An 18089-nucleotide genomic window follows, 5' to 3' on the forward strand; every position below is an offset into this window, starting at 1 on the left:
AGATCTGCACAAAATTCAATTAATCTTTGGCCATTTTTGTTCGTTAATTTATGAGCATGCCATTTTCCTACAACTGTGCGATACTTCTTTTCTCTGCCTATTTTAGCATTGAAATCTCCAAGTAAGATTTTTATATGCTCATCAGGGATCTTTGATAATATATAATCAAGTTGCTCCCAAAAGCTTTTTACATATTTATCTATATTCCGCGCAGCCACTGACAAAAATGAGATTGTCAAAATGTTCAACGTCCGATGATGGTTACAAGACTAGAAGAAGACTATATTTATTTCATATATATCAAATGCAGTAAGTTACAGGAAGTGAGCTTCAGGCAGGTCAGTTTCGTTCGTCTGTGCGCCGAGTTACCAATACATTCTCTCACACATGTCCCGGCGTGTTCATTATGTAACCGGCTGTTAATGGATGGATGTGAATGCTGAGTAGAGCTTCGGTATCTGAGGTAGTCAACAGATCGTAGTTTCTTCCTAGCATGAGGTATAGATTCAAATGGTAAAGTTAAATGATCAATTCATTTGTTTTAGTAGAAAATATGTAATATAGCTCCTTTAGTGAAGACTAAATTGAGAACAGTTGTCGCTACACTTCCCACCAGTCACAAGCTCTATGAAAAAAGTAAAGGTGAAGAAAATAATAATAATTTATTTATTTATTTATTTACAGAGTTTACGCCCACATTGGAGCACTTAAATCAGACTACAACAAATTTGTCTTCCTTTTCTTCTCCCAAAAAGGCTTGAATCTGGTTGACCTGGCTGCCCTCTCCGCATCCGTTATAACATATTGTTTCCTCTGTACATTGGTCAGAGGAAGCCTGATGCATTTATTCTTCAAAATACTTTTCTCGCCTCTGTTTTCTATGGTTTGCATGGTAATATTCAACTCCTCCAAATCACTTTGAACTTCTTTAAACCAATTGTTTTTTGATTTACTATTCCAAAAGTAATTAAATAATTGTTTTAAAACTCTGTTATCACTTAGTCGAAATATGAAAAATAAAGGCAATTCTTTTTCTCATCGTGTCTGTGATGGACTCACTTTCCCGATAGATAACCTCATTCGGCAACAATCTCCACCGTCCATCCACCTGATATTTCTTGTTTATGATCGTCCCGAGTATCCTTCGATCAACTCGTAAGCGTTCTGTTGTTGATCTAGTATTGAGTTTAAATAATGTTTCACAAGCATAAGTTGCTTCTGGTTTAATAACAGAGTTATGCCTAAATTTAGCATTAATCGAGACATTTCTTTTTGTATGTAGGCCAAGTTATCCGTTGTGCCTGCTTCAGTTTATATATTCTGCTCTCTATTGATGGTTTTTCATTGCAATTCCAAGTGAGATTTTCACCCACATATTTAAATGTACTTACAATTTCAATTCGTTTATTATTATTTAATAATAGCTCTGAATTTAAAGTTCTGAAAGTAGGCATTATTTTTGTTTTATCATACGAAATCTGCAATCCAACTTTTTTCGCTACATTTGCAAGTTCTTCCAATTGAACTTCAACCTCTTCAAAACCATTTGCCAGTATCGCAAGATCATCTGCGAATGCCAAGCAATTTAGTTTGATATTTTTTCCAATTTTGACTTTTGGAGGACATACCTTAGTCCACTCTCGCATGACCTTTTCCAATACACAATTGAACAATAATGGCAAAAGTCCATCTCCCTGGCGGAGGCCTGTACAAACCTCTTTGCCTTCGCCCAAGCCAGTTCAATGGCATTAAACTCGCACAAAAAAAGGCGGCAAATGAATTACGTCCTGCCCATGTGATCTTAAAAGCTCATTGATCCGGAAGATTTTCTCGGGACCTTGATTAATTTCAATCAAATGGAAGAGTTCCAATTTTCTCATGTCCTTACCGTATGGCACATTGTTCCTTTCTAGCCAGCTTTGCATTTCCTTCTTAACAGCATACTTCGTGGGGGGTTTGTTCTGTTGCACACAATGATACGAAGCATTATCTAACACTATAACGCTGTTCTTAGGGAGGTTAGGCAACAGCTTCTCACGAATCCACTTCTCAAAATTCTCTGCGTTCATCTGGCCATGATAATCTGATGATTTCCCAGCCTTAAAAATAAGCAACATTCCTTCCATTAACCCATCTTCACATCCCACGTGTACAATTATTAAGCGGTTCAAGTTTGTTGGTCATAACACCGGATTGATTGTCACTTTGCCAACACTTATTAAATGTTAAATTATTATCTGTCCATGTCTCACCTATATAAACAATGGAATCATTATCTCTTCTGTATCGCTGCGTAGCTCGTAATACTTACTGCGCCAACTGATAATGTTCGGGCCTCCAACAAAATTTTTCTAAAATTCTGACACTTCTTCCACTTAAATCCCATAACTTTTAAAATTCGCTTCAAGGTATGAACGCCCCACGGAAATTTTTTCCGTGATGGCACTCGAAAGCTTGGGACATGTAGGCACTTTCTTCTGGACTACATACAAGTCTTGAATTATTTCTCTTATTACTCCTCTATTAAAACCATCACACTGCACTTTTCTTTCTTCGGGCTGTGGATGGTGCTTCCCTGGTGTTGATAATGATGTATCGCCAGCTGCTGTACTTTCCTTGCAAATTCTTCTCACTGTGCTGAAATGCCAGTGTATTTAGATACACGCAAATTAGTTTGCCTTAGCAAGTGTTTCAGTTGCCTTTCTTGTGCCTCTTCATCACATTCTTGGATAACATGTCTGATAACCTTCCTAGCTTTGCTGTGGATAGTCTTTCCTTTCTTCTGGAAGGGTTCCATAATAGTAATACAATGTAGCACTATAACAACATAAATGTTTTATAACACAGTTATGTAAGCCTCAATTATAAAATGCTGTTCAACACAACACACAGACTAGATCAACGCTACCGAACTGTTCAACTGGCGACTTGTATCATCAAAGGGAGACTGGCTGGCTGACGATACTTTTTGGAAGAGCCTTAGCCGAGGCGACAGAGCGAGAAATTTGCTCCTCTGTGTCCCACCTCACGCCCCGCTAGTCATCTTTTGAGCTCGCATCTATAGAGGAACATACTCAACTTAGAAGACACAACAGTAGTAACATCTTGTGATATACCAGTAAATTAAGTGGTCATAGTTCAGTTCCAGAGCCTCCGTGGCTCAGGTGGCAGCGCGTCGGCCTCTCACCGCTGGATACCATGGTTCAAATCCCGGTCATTCCATGTGAGATTTGTGCTGGACAAAGCGGAGGCGGGACAGGTTTTTCTCCGGGCACTCCGGTTTTCCCTGTCATCTTTCATTCCAGCAACACTCTCCATTCTCATTTCATAGCATCTATCAGTCATTAATAAAATCACTTTGGGAGTGGCGACCCCATCGTACTAATAGCCTATATATGATTCCTTCCTTTCATTCCTGACCTGGTCAATGACTGGAAAACAGGTTGTAGGTCGTCTTCAGTTCAGTTCCAGTAGTCTCCGTGAGATAACTCTGCTGACTGTTGATAAAACGAAAATTCAAACTCATTATCATCACAAGTACTCTGTTCCATGAGAAAATCTGTCCTTGACATATGAACAAGAGGAGTTCTCCCCAACTTAGCCTGATAAATATTTAGAACAGCTTTATGACCTGAATGTTCCGTAACAATGTTGCCAACTTCTACTCTGAAACAAGAAGATATTTTAAGGTATACTCTTCAAGTTTATTTTTAAATAACTTTTTAAGCATCCTTGTTTTCATCCATCATTATTAGGGATCGGAAGTTCATGCGTTTGCATGCGTATTTCTTAGTTTTTAGGGCATGAACTTCCGAGCCTTAATCATTAGTATCATATTTTTATAAACAGTATTTGTGTAGTTTTTAAGAAGTCATTTTCATTTGTTTAAACTAGCTGAAGGTGGCCTATTAAGGGTTGAAACATGTTCTAAAAATTTTTTATATCTCAATTCAACAATCAATTCTAGTGTTTAGTCTAGGTTGTATTGAAAAGTTGGGCCCGTCAATACAAATTGAGAATTGTTAGTCAATGGGAACAGTCATGAAATATAGCTTGCTCTCTCTCTCTCTCTCTCTCTCTCTCTCTCTCTCTCTCTCTGTCTCTGTCTCTCTCTCTCTCTCTCTCTCTCTCTCTCTCTCTCTCTCATATATGAAAAGATCCTGAAGGCAATATTTGGAGACTAACCTGAGCACATTCATCATCAAGGTCAATGCTCAAGAATGCAGGAGGAACCCATCAGGTGGTTCATTCTTGCTCTGAGAGCTGTGACCCATATAAGCAGTGATAGTTGTAAGGTTATTAGATCATTATTTTGCTGATGTTTGGATACTGTAATTCTGTACAACCCATTGCTAATAATAATCCATTCCTCCTACTATTTGAGATAATTTATTTACGGATTACCAGTAGCCATTTTCCTATACATTGTGTTTGTAAAGTATGAAATTAATTTCTCATATTTTATGAAGTGAATTCTTTTTATACTTCAAAATAATTTATCTAGTTTTGTTTTCTTTTCCAGGCTACAGTCGGAGCCTAAAATTTCAAGTAAGTTTTAAGAGTTCTTACCACTCAAAGCGTAGCATATATAGTCACTTAAGATTGGGGGACTTCATCATCATCATCAGTTTTCCACTCCAGTTGGCCGGGTGTGGTTTACGAGCACTCTCCACTTCTGTCCATTAACCACTCTTCTCTCAAGATGACATCCCAGCTGAATCCTCTTGTTCCTATGTCCTCTTTCACTTGGTCCAGCCATCTCTTCCTAGGTCTTCCTACCGGTTGTTTTCCGGCCATGACTGTGTGTAGCCATTGTTTTGCTGTCCTTCCGTCGTCCAATCGTTTGACATGGCCAAACCATTTCAAATGGATCTTTGTCACTTTTTCATTCAGGGATGGGTACACACCAGCTTCCTCGCTTATTATTTCATTCCTTACCCTGTCCCTTTTTGTTTCATTATTATTATTATTAAAGCGTCTTTATTGTGGCGAAGTTAGGGCTCCCGGCCCTTTCTTACACTTAACCTCTTCATGTATATACAATGTATATTTTACATAAAATTTAAACATATGAAATCTTTACAACCTAAAGTATAACTAAAGCAACTAAAGTATCACTAACTAAACTAAGGTGAGTAAAGTATAATTAAATTATATACAGGAACACATTGCAATAAACAACCATATTCACTCTCATTCATGCATCCCATTCACACTCAAGAAAGACTGGAAGTGCTTAAAAGATGACGCTGGCAAAGGATTTTAAATTTTGTCTTAGATTTAGCTTCCCTGATGTCATTGGGGAGTTCATTCCACCAGCTCGTGGCGGTGATAGTGAACGATCTGTTGTCTTCTGTACCATAGTATGTAGGAACTTCATTTCTGCGGCTTGTAGTTTGCTATCCACTTGTTGGGTTGTTGTGCAGGTTTCTAGGCCATATGTTAGTATGGGGGTGAAGTATGATTGGAATAGAATCTGCTTTGATCTTAAGGGAACTTGTTCGTTCAGGAGGAGTTTCCGAACTTGATAGTAAAACTGAGCTGGTTTTTTTAATGCGGTTGTTAATCTCATGATGTATTCTGTTATCACTTGAAATGATGCACCCAAGATATTTATATTGGTCTACTGTTTCCAGCTGTGTACCTTCCAGCATTACTTTTCCTTTCTTCTTCTGCCCGTTGACAGACATAGTAACAGTTTTCAATTTATTTATTGTTAATCCGTGTGCTTTCAAATGTTCATTCCAGGTGTTCAGCCTCTCTTGGACTTCCTTCTCTGTATTTCCCCAAATTACTACATCATCTGTAAATGCAAATGCATTGATGTCCATATTGTTCTTCTGCTTAATTTCTTTCATGACTTCATCCATGACAGTGATAAAAAGTAAGGGTGAAAGGGTACTGCCTTGTTGCATTCCTTTAGTGGTTTGGAACCAATCAGAATTACCGTTTCCTATCTGTACGCAACTGCAGCAGTCTTCGTAAAGCATTTTAACTTTCTGGATAAGACCTTTGGGTACATTTTTCTTTCTTAAGCATTCCCATAGTCTTCCTTGGAACACTATCAAATGCTTTTTCGAGATCCAAAAACACTGGTGTTAAGTCTTTGCCCTTCTCCCAATGCTTTTCTAACAGTATTCTAAATGCAAATATGAGATCGGTAGTTGATCGGTGTTCTCTGAATCCATATTGTTCTTCCTGTAGTTGTGGTTCTATTATTTTCCTTAGCCTTTTTTCAAGTATTTTCTCAAATATTTTCAAACCACGAGACAAAGTGATCGCTCTATAATTGCTACATTTCTTCCGGCTTCCTTTTTTGAAGAGAGGTATTATTATTCCCTTTTTCCAATCATCTGGGACTTTTCTATCCTTCCATATTGCATTAATTACTCTATGAAGCCACTGTATTCCTATTGCACCAGTTGCTTTGATCATATCTGCACTGACTTCATCAAATCCTGTTGATCTTTCTTTGGGCATGCTATTAAGGGCAGTCTCTACTTCCTTCCTTCTTATGTTACAAAAATGTGATTTAACGGGAGAGTGAAAAATCTGTCCTATGATTGAAAACTAGAAAATAAAATTGTGCCAATACAAATTATGAATTAAATTTGATAATTATGTTGATTTGTGATAACAGTTCATATTTTTTCTTTTGAGATTTTCATTTTGCACTTTACTAGGCATTTGTAGACAAGTATCAGAATAGACTAGTTGGCAGTGTTGGTTCATTTGAAGCAGTTCTTTTGGACCTTTTGTTACATGGTCTCCATAGAACAATTCTGGATGCTTCATGTAGCCACCAAAAATTAATAAAACAATATTTTTTTTAAAATGCTGGTACGGGGTTCCATTCTTGTGCGACAACATAAGGAACCAGTTATTTCTCTGTGACTATTTAATGCTAGCAATAGTTGTGTAGTCTGTCATTAACTCAAACTGATCTTATAAGGCAATAATTTTTATATCTTGTTTAGTTTTGAAGTACTGTAAACAGAAGGCGGTGACTTGGCTAAGCCTGGAGACAAACTTGTTATCTTGATGTTTTATATGGTTTATACTTCATTTTCATTATTCTTGGATTATTTACATGATTACTATTGTATATTTTAAGTGTTTGTTAATGATATCCAGTGCAGAGGACTGTAGAGCGATTTTAAGTGTTATTTATGTTTTTGTTATTTTGTTTACAAGCATGGCAACCATATGCTGCATTACTATGCGTGACCGTGTGCTAAAAGATTATGTTATTAATATATAGTCAATGCTATTCTGTGTTATGGATTCATTTGCACGGTTGGTTTGTAGTTCTTTTTTTTTTTTTTTTTTTAAGGTTCTTTCTGCTGCTTTACGATGTCTGTGATAATTAATTTGTGGTAGTATCTTTCAGTTGGTACCGAGCTCGATAGCTGCAGTCGCTTAAGCGCGGCCAGTATCCAGTATTTGGGAGATAGTAGGTTCGAACCCCACTGTCAGCAGCCCTGATAATAGTTTTCCGTGGTTTCCCATTTTCACACCAGGCAAATGCTGGGGCTGTACCTTAATTAAGGCCACGGCCGCTTCCTTCCCACTCGTAGCCCTTTCCTGCCCCATCGTCGCCGTAAGACCTATCTGTGTCGGTGCGACGTAAAACAACTAGCAAAAAAATTTCAGTTGGTGCTTATGGTATTTGTCTATATGATTGCTACGGGGTGAATGACGAGATATTATTTGACGTTTATGTGAAACTTTCTCTAACAGTATTTTTGATCAGTTTTTGGCATTCATTCATGCCCGAGTGCACCAACCTCGGTAAAGAGAATACCGCGGTAAACTTCACAATTTTACCAGGGTAAAGTCGTATTTCTGTTGCACCAAGCTCGGTTTCGAGTTTACCGACATTTTGCCACGGTATAATGTTTACCGCGCATGAGTGAACGGTTAACTAAGAAAACCGCGGTAAAGTTGTATTTGTGCTCTGTGGTTAAAGATTCCAAGATGGAGTTTAACAACTATAGGTTATATCTCCAGTACCTTAATCAGTTTGAAAGAAATGAAGGGAGAATTATAGAAGAGAGACGCGATTTATTTGAAGAATTAAGCGATGTTTCGTTCCAGAGAAGATCTAAATGGTGAACAATTGGAATGCCCGACTGGGAGAAACTGCCCTATATCGCCTAGAAATCGTCTTTTAATAGCGCTGCGTTTCTATGCAACTGGAACATTTCAAGGAGTGATCGGTGACGTCTTTGATGTTGACAGAACAACTGTATGCCGCATAATACACAAGGTTTCTGATCTACTTGCATCGTTATCGCCACAGTTCATTCAACTTCCACTTACGCAGCGAGAACAAAGAGAGGTTATGGAAGGGTTTCATACAATAGCTAGGTTCCTTGGTGTATTGGGTGCGCTGGACTGCACTCATGTGCGAATACAGTCTTCCAGAGGTGAAAATGGGGAGGTATTTAGCAATGGGAAAGTTTATTTCTCGCTAAACGTGCAAACTGTGAGCGATTCGAACCTCATACTACGAGATATTGTAGCAAGATGGCCAGGGTCGTCTCATGATAGCACAATATTTCACAATTCTCGGCTGAGAGCGCGTCTCGATACGAGAGAAATAGCTAATAGCTATATTTTGGGTGATGGAGGTTACCCATGTAAATCCTTCCTCCTTACACCTGCTCAGAATCCCACCTCCCCAGCAGAACAACGATATAACAGAGCCCATATTGCTACAAGGAATGTTGTCGAGAGACAATATTGTGTGTGGAAAAGGAGGTCCCCTTCCATGTCTTTAGGACTACGATGTAACATTCAAAACATGTCGAACATTATTTTCCATTTTAAGGAGTCGATAACTTGCTTGCGCTGTCACAAAATGTAAACACGAGGGACAAGTGACTGTCGAAACGATCACTGCCGGCTGGATAAACTAAAGACAAGTGACTATCGAAATGATCGCTGCTTCCTGAATACTACTTCGAATTTCTTCCGAGGGGAATAATAGCGAGAAAATCAAGCGTCAAGAAACCGCGGTAACGAAACCGGGGGATAGTAATGGTGCACTGCTTTTACGACAATACCACGGTAAAAGTTTTACCACGGTTTCGTAAAGGCTGATAATTTTCGAGCTTGGTGCACTCGGGCATCATTGTTATTAAGCTAAATGTCAAAGCGTTTTTGGGTCTGTCTTTCTAATCTTTGACTTTACAGGAAAGTGTTGAATGAATTTTATAGTATCAAATCTTAAGGTTAGGGAACACTCATTGTCTGTACGCCCGGTGGTTGTATTACACAGTCTACATATTGTGTTATATTAATCTCAGTTTAATCGTACAGAACTGGTAGTTAATAAATTATAAGAACATAAGGAGTTCAAATGGAAAACCACGATTACCCTGTCCCCACTGTGGCAACCACTCCATAAAACTCCACACGCACATAAGTTTATCTCATCCTGATATCCATCGCAAAATAATACTACAGAGACAGTCTACCATAAACCACTCTCTCGCTTCACAGGATGACGAAACATACAATAACAAAGAATTTCGCTCTCAAAATGAGGGTAGGAAACCGGTTGGACCAATAGGTGAGTATAAAAAGAGCTTGTATCAGTGGAATTGTAAGTATTTGTATGAAATGAGCACAGATCAGTTCGACAAGTCTGTTGATGAATTTGCTGGTTTTTTTTTTTGTTTGTTTGTTTTTTTTAGCCGAAACCATAGATCTCCTATCAGGTCCTAAACACCTAGCAAAAAAAACTCTGAGGCAAGAAAAATGAAGAGAGATGGAAAGCTACAGAGAACTTACAGGCAACACTCAAATCCACAGAGGGCAACAAATAGATATACAGAAAAGAGACGTAATAAGTACCAATATCAAGAAATGCAGTATTTCTATTACAACCATCGAAGAAAAGCCATCCAAAATGCTCTGAACGACTGAGCAAGTCACTGTACAGCTGATATCGAGGATATTGAGAATCATTTTTCATCTGTTTTTGCCACACCTAACAACTGAGAACGCGAACATTACGACAACCTGCTGACTGAAAGGGAACGTGCTGTACAAGATGAAACCTTCAATGTAATGGTACACAAGGACGAGGTAATCCTGGCTATGAAAAGAATGACTGTGGACACGTCAGCTGGATCCGACAGAGTTCTAGTCAGAGCTATCAAAGGTGATGTGGCATCGACTATCATAGCTAAAATTGCTGCGATAATGTTACAGACTGGGCATGTTCCATTACTGTTCACAATGGTATGCACCATTTTGTTACCTAAAAATGGAGATTCAACAGAACTGTCAGACTTGAGGCCAATCACTATATGTTCGTCTTGTCATCGAGAAGGTCCTTGATGTAAAATTAGGAAGTTGCATCCAACTTAGCGAACATCAAAGAGGATTCATCGAATCACCTGGCACCATCATAAACACAGCTTTACTTGGATCTGTGTTAAACTCTGCAAAACACAACAAACAAGATGTTACTCTGGTCTTCCTAGACGTAAGCAAGGCTTTCGACAACGTGGGCCATTTACACTTACGGGAAACGTTAGCTACATCAACTGCGCCAAGCAAGCTGAGCAGTATAATTTGCAAGCTTCAGGAGAATAATACAACTTGGATCCAGGCCAATTTCAAGAAAACCAATCCCGTTAAATTACGCCGAGGTGTAATGCAAAGGATCCCCATTGTCACCAGTTTTATGCAATCTCGATACAGATCACATTTTTCGAGAAATCTGTGGAAAAGAACTATGTGACATGCATAGTTATTCTCTTGCCAACAGACTGCAACCTTTAACAGTATTAGGCTTCGCAGGTGATACGGTTATTGTAGGAAGAAACCGAGACTCTGCAGTAGAACTGACAAAACCAGCTTTACAAAGGTTTCGTGAACGTGGTCCAACAATAAATCCTGAAAAATCTAAAGTTATTAATATCAGTAGGGGAGAAATAAATGAAGGGCTCAGTACAGCCGAAGAAGGTATGGAGATTACATTTATTTCGAGGAACGAATGTGTCAAAATACTTAGGGGTAAATTATGCAGATACTGTGTTATGAGATTCCAAGAAATCAATGACACTCCTTCAGCAGAAACTCACCTCATTATCATCCTGTCCCTGGCTTCATCTGGGTCAGAAATTTTCAATTCTCATTATTCAGTTTGCCCTGTGTTGACTTACCAGTTCCTCTGCATTCCTGCCGGTAAAATACCACGGCGGTTTTTGGAAGATGTTGATAAACTTGTTACGAGTACACTAAAGGAGATCTTATCCCTTCCTACTGACACTCCAGATTCTATGATTTACTCAGATAAACGGTACAAATGGTTAGGTCCTTTTAGGGCAAGCTCGGAAGCCTTGGTTCAGAATATAAACAGCTGCAACATTCTGAAACAGGAGGGGAACCAATATATTGAAGCCACTAGAAATCTACATGAAACAGGCAGACGCTTAACTGAGTTAAAAGTAAATGATAAAACTGAGGATATGAAGAACAAGCACAGCGAGTATGACACCAAGAAACTCTGAAATAAATTACGAGAATCTGAATTTGAGAAATGGTGCCAGTTGAGAAATAAAGGTCAGGGAGTGCGTCTGTACAAGGAGTTCCCTCTTACAAACCGCTGGGTTAGAAACCATGGTAGCCTTTCTAGCACGGAGTGGAGAGATGCACTGAAAATGGCATGTAACATTGCACATGTAGTAGCTGTACCAGGAAGGTTCCTTGATGGTAACTACTGCAGAAGATGTAGTGGGAGTGAAACATTACCTCACGTCTTGGCCTCCTATGCTTTTGGTGAAGCTCTTCGAAACACCAGACATCACTGCATCAGGTCATCCATAGCACAGATACTCCGTGAGAAAGGATTTCAAGTGGATGAGGAAGTCCATGGCATTGGAGTAAATAGCAGCACGAGAAGGATAGATATGATCGCAATTAAAGGAAAGAAAGGATATATATTAGACCCCACAGAAAGCTTAGAAACACACTCCGACCAACCAGGCGAAGTGGACCAAGAAAAGAAGTCTACCTGCCTGCAGTGCTGTATTATAAGAATAAATACAAACTGGATGATGTAGAAGTGAGGGGTCTCATGATCGGTGCAAGAGTGACAGTCCCTAAGAAGACGGTAGAACTGATAAAGACCATCATCAGTACCAAGAAGACCATCGGTTGGTGGCTGAAAGTGCTCAGAGGTTCTCTTTTGATACTCGGACACCACTTATATTCGCCAGACTCGGATATAATTTACTTATTTTTTATTTTTGAATGAAATTTTTCGTGTATTCTTCGTCTTAGGCAGCTTCCGAGTGGAGGAAGATTTTGAAAATAATAAAAACTTTTCTTTGCCAATTTAACATCTATGTTTGAACTGGTGCTGCTTGCAACCAGGAATATACTGTACTCACCTTCCAAAGAGTCGGAGAGTAGTTCCTCATATGTGCTATGAATAAAAGGGAGTAACTTCTCAGAGTGATGAGTATATACTCACTTTGTTTTGAGTATGGCTGATAGTTGTCTCAAGCTTGAGTATATACCAGTTTTTAGCCTCTGAGGAGAAATAACATGGCTGAGTTTATTAATAATGTGGTGCCTCGTGGAAAAATTTACAAGGAGAGGAGTGAACATGTGGACTCTAATAATTTTAAAAGTCTGTATCGTTTTTCAAAAGTTAATGTGGACTGGTTAAACCTATACTTATTTGAACCGGAAAGACTGGAAACAAGAGGTGGTGCTGTTAAGAACAAAGTAAAATTAAAAGCATATTTAAGATTGGTAGGTGACCCAGGATTCCAGTGTGGCATAGGAGAAGATCTTGGAATCCATCAAACAACTGTGTCTAAAAATCTTGTTGAGATTATGGACCACATCATGGCTAAAGCTAGTGTGGATAAAATTTCCTGAAACAGATATGGAATTTGATGTTGCAAAACAAGAGTGGCAGGAAAAGTACTACTTTCCAGCAGCGGTAGGTGCTCTTGACTGCACTCATGTTGGAATTAATAAGCCTACACATTATGGTGATGAATATATAAATAGGAAAGGTTATGCAAGTATTACCGTACAGGCAACGTGCAATGCCAAGGAAGTTTTCACCAGTGTCGATGCATCGTGGGATGGATCTGTGCATGATTCACGAGTCTGGAGAAATTCAGCTGTCCAGACAACAGTAAGTTTGAATAGGGTAAATGCGTTACTGTTAGCGGATAGTGGCTATGGTATTGCACCCTGGCTTATGATACCGTTCAGAAATCCACAAACACCTCAAGAAATTGCATATAATAGGTGCATTACCAAAGAAAGAGTTGTGATCGAACAATGTTTTGGGCAACAACCAACGTTTCCCAATTCTTCAGCACAAAGTATGGCTGTCTTTAAATAAAGTGCCAAAGTGATCATTTTTTGCAGTGTGTTGCACAATATTGCCAAGTACATAGAGGATGAGGACCCAGAACTACAACCATTAGGTGGCAATGTAAGGTTAGAAGATGGAAATGAGTATGACGTGGCAGCTGCTGCAAATATCAGGTGGAATGGTGAAGCTAGGCGAAATGAATTGGCAGAGATAATATATCAAGGTGTTTGAGTTGCAGGAAGTACCAGTGTCACTCTGTTTATTGTTCACTAAAAAGATTAAAAATGTATGCAAAACAATTTATTTTTAAAAATATATATACTCAACTATCATTCTTTCATCTCTGATTTTAACTTTTTTTTCTGCGAGTTCCAACACTCTTATCTGCTTTAACAGTACCAAGCACTGCAGATCTGTGTTATTTAGAGTTCTGGTTTCATCATTTTCGTAGTCGTCCAAAACACATCTTTTTTGTTTAGGGGTGGCTACATTTTTTAGAGTTCACGATTTCTACAGGACCCCTCCTTCTCCTACCTCTTCCAAAACTACAAATTCCACTACAGGTGGAGGAATGTGTTCTGCCTGAACCTCAGGAAGCCCTACTCCAACTGCAGTTGCTCCTACGAAGAAAAAAAACGAAAAACGTTTTAATTCACTAATTCAGTTTTCTACGGACAATTGAATTAAACGTAGCTAAAATCCCAGGCCCAGGATTCAAACCCGGGTACTCTGAACCAAAGGCCTACTGTAGGTGCTATTTGGTTCTTATAAAACAATAAATAGAAATATCTTAATAAAGTTTGTAGTGTTGGCACACAAATTACTGTACTTTCTACAACCTCTATAAACCTGTTCAAGAAAATAATCGTGAATATACTTTAGGAACATACCTGGAATTCGTGTCAATGTTGGATTAGTATCCCCATCCAACAGCTCGTGGATAATATTCTCCCAGTCCTTCAGCACTATCCTTTTATCCCCCGTTTGGTTTACGTCGCACTTTTGTTTCACCCTAATTTTCATATTGTTTATCATTTTTGTTATGGTGCCGATCTCAACTTTCTTGCCCCACATGGCTATCAATTTTGTTTGAATTGCCTCCAACGATTCGGGTTTTTCTTTCTGAACCGCCGGCAGTTGGGACTTACTAAAAAGTACCGCATGTTCCCGCAATATATTCGCAAATGTTATCAGATGAATACTTTCCATATTGAGGAACTTGAGGAACGAACAATCTGTGCAAACTAAAAACTAAACCGGATCCAGTTGAGGTTATGTTGCGACTGGAACCAAACATAACAGTTGACGATTGTACACAGCATGAGTATCTACTCAGTTTCAAGCGATCCACATGGCGGTGCGCTTGAGTATCTACTCCATCAGAGAAGAACCTTTTTATTCTTACCAAATGGAATACATACTACTTGGGCTGAGAATATACTCCTACTAAATGCTCATACTCATGAGTATATAATTTGAGTAAGTACTCACGTTTTATACCACCCAAGTTTAGTGCTTGCAAAAAAGAATTCGTTATAACATGGTTTAGGCTAATTTCAATATAAATGGTCCGTTATTGCAAATTATACATTTTCCAGCTAACTCATTCTTGGTTGCCAGAATTTTGCCCCCGTGTGCCAATTTGGGCTCATCAGTTGGTAACTTACACACCTACCAAGGCGCATGGCTAGTGCATATAGTGGAGGCCACTGCGTAGGCTACTTGGAGCCACAAGCATTGCTAATGCACTTGAGAGACTTAGTCTCTTTCACAAAATTTGATCCCTATATGATATATATAATGGTATAATACGTATAGGTGCCAACACCACTGATATATGTACCTGAAATGTGTGTGTTGTGTTATCTATATTATTCATATCCTCATATACATACCTTAATCATCAAATTGATTGCAGTTAGTAACAAAGAAACTCAGTATTCTTATCTGAGCAATGTAGTGGTCTGTGAACACTCGTTTTATGCAGTGTGTCATGAAAGTGTTGTGGTGGTCTGTGATCTTCTATAATATGACATACAGGGAAATCGTCCCCAAAGATTTCTGCGTCTTGCACGAAATTATGTCGTGAATAGGAGCAAATGGTAACACCACTTGTAAGATGTATGTTATTCTGTATTAATTAAGAGCTTAAAACTGCAAAGAAATCATTCCTGTTACCTCAAAGAATACGAAAACATTCCATACTCGGGTTACAGTCTATGGAACATATCAAGGAAGAAATGGTTTTCATTCTGTGACGGTAGATTTGTATGATCTGGGGTGGGCTGGAGGTTGGGGCACACTAGTAAATAATTAAGTCCACCTGTTCAATACAATACAATACAATATAAACCACTATTTCATACGGTTAAAATTTTATACATAATACATAAAAGTCAATGGTACATGTTTCACCCTCCTTTACGGGCATCATCAGCCATATCAATCTTAAAAATAATACATATGGAGTCTTTCTAATCTTATGAATTATGAATACTGATTTCGTAAAACATAATACAGTAACATCTAAAACAACGAAAATGCACCAAAGTGTGTTAATAAAAAAATTTTAAAAAGTTAACAGTTTTTGAAGATTAAAACGTGGTTAAACATGAATATTTGAGAGTTTAAAACTAAAATGGATCCTTTTTATATATATCATTAAGATTGTGACGGCCTTGAGTGTAAACACAATCAAAGGGGGATGTTTCTTCAATTCCCATAGTATGAATCCAAGATGGTAAAATCACTGTCAGTTATTTAAAACAGAAGTGTGAACGTAATAAACATGTTAAAATGTGTATAAGGTTGATGTATCTGAAAATAGAAGAAAATGGAACTTTTATTGGAGGTGTTGTTAATGATAACGTATGTCAAAGCTAGCGAGTGTCAGTAATTATGTTGGTAGTCAATTGGATCCAAAAGACGGTCAGGTTGGTGTTATAACCCTGTTGAAACATTCGTTGGAAGAAATGATCGAGTTCTTTCTGAAACAAAAAATTAAAGAAAGTTGGTTTAATAATGTACAAGAGATTTCCCGTACGTCAAAAATGCCTAAGGCGGTACTTACTCGTACGGTGCGTATTAAGTACGTCGGGCTGTTCCAGCAACGCTAGCTTGACTGAGCTTTCTACTTCTAGTATTATAACGGTGTGGCTGAGGCAGTGAAGGACATGGAGGGAGGGTAAGGGTGGGTGGATCCTCAAAATCAAAAAAATCAAAATCTCTTTATTTGCAAATGAGGTGTTTACCTCGGTGGCAAATGGTACACTAAAATACATTATTGTCAAGCACTAAATATTAAATTAACAAGAGAAGAAAATTTTCCTATAATACAATATTATACAATTTACGCTAACAATGTTTTCTATTAAATACACAGCTCATCCTTAATAAATTTATATTGTTTACAAAATTCTACTTATAATATCTCCTGTACTACTTACAAATATAGTCAACTGATATACAGTATGTGGAATTACTTCAAATGATACTATACAACTGGTATAAAATTAATATTTACATTGCATTTATTTATTTACTATTTTATTTTATTTTTTACCCGTTTTGGATCCTAAGTAGCATAACGACCTGCTGCGTCTTAACCAGAGCACCTTTTGCCACCACTTTTCAGAGTTCCTGAAGGGCCTTCACAGCTACCGTGCGTGCATGTGTTGTTATTGGAAGGTTGTTAGGAGCAAGATGGGCGGGCCTAACATTTAACGAGGTGGTGGAAGCTTTAGAACAAGAAGTTCTAAAAGTTCGCGGGATTGTATTATGTTTTGAATTCACAGTGCCTAATAACTTTGGAGTTAGCTCATATAAGGGATTTCTTGCCTCCGTGGCATCATTAAGTTTATGGTCTTTGTTATAGGCTTGGTCTAAAAAGATGTAAAGATTTTCTAATTCATTCATAAGTTTTCCTTTGCCTATACATTTTAGAATAGTGAGATCCTTATCAATTGATGTAAACTGGTGTCCTGTTTCACTCATGTGTGAGCTCATCGCTGAATATTTGTTGTGTTTTAAGGCATTGTAATGCTCCATATATCTCGTATAGAAGCTGCTCCCAGTCTGTCCAACGTAACTAAATCCACACTGCACAACTTAATCTGTAAATACCAGATCTCGGAAAACGGCTGTTTTTTATAATTGACTTTATTATGATTAAAAAATATACTTTGATTTGTATTTACTGTTCTGAAAGCAATATTAGTGTCATATTTTTTCAATGTGTTGGCGATCTGGTGGATGGCTGGGTTATTGTATGTGAACGTAGCGTAACTAGTTTTTTTAGGTTTATCTGGAATGAGATTCGTGGATAGTTTATATTTAACTTTATTGATTAACTGGTTAATCATTTCAACTTTGAACCCATTAAGTTTAGCCAAGTTCCTTATATAGTTTAATTCTATTTTTAAGTTGTAAGGGGAGAGTGGGATTTTCAAGGCTCTGTGTATTAAATTATAGAATGACGCCTGTTTTTGAGATTTAGGATGTAAAGAGGAATTATTTATGGTTATAGGTGATTGTATGGGTTTTCTGTAGATTTGAAAATCGAAAGTATTATTGGCGCGCGATCGTTATATCTAAAAAATTTAATAGTTACTTGTAACTAAGATGACCATGCGATATAGAAGTGTACACGTGAGAAACAGTCTTCTCTCAGGTTAAAAAAAAAAAAAAATTACAGTAAAACCTTGTTAATTCGAAGTCTTTGGGACTAAAAAAT

General features: G+C 38.0%; 1 protein-coding gene across 4 annotated transcripts in view; it reads left to right on the forward strand.

Moving 5' to 3' along the window:
* LOC136867343 (myosin heavy chain, embryonic smooth muscle isoform) overlaps window positions 1-18089 on the forward strand; it is a 543017-nt gene that overhangs the window by 408165 nt on the left and 116763 nt on the right. For 3 of the 4 annotated variants that reach the window (XM_067144510.2, XM_067144511.2, XM_067144512.2), the window contains exon 17: window positions 4523-4548. The exons of the other annotated variant lie outside the window; for it this stretch is intronic. In XM_067144510.2, coding sequence (XP_067000611.2) covers window positions 4523-4548 — 26 coding nt within the window. The remainder of the gene's footprint in view (window positions 1-4522; window positions 4549-18089) is intronic. 4 annotated transcript variants of the gene reach the window in all.

The sequence above is a fragment of the Anabrus simplex genome, chromosome 3 (assembly GCF_040414725.1).
Source record: "Anabrus simplex isolate iqAnaSimp1 chromosome 3, ASM4041472v1, whole genome shotgun sequence".
In the NCBI taxonomy this organism is placed as follows: Eukaryota; Metazoa; Arthropoda; class Insecta; order Orthoptera; family Tettigoniidae; genus Anabrus; species Anabrus simplex.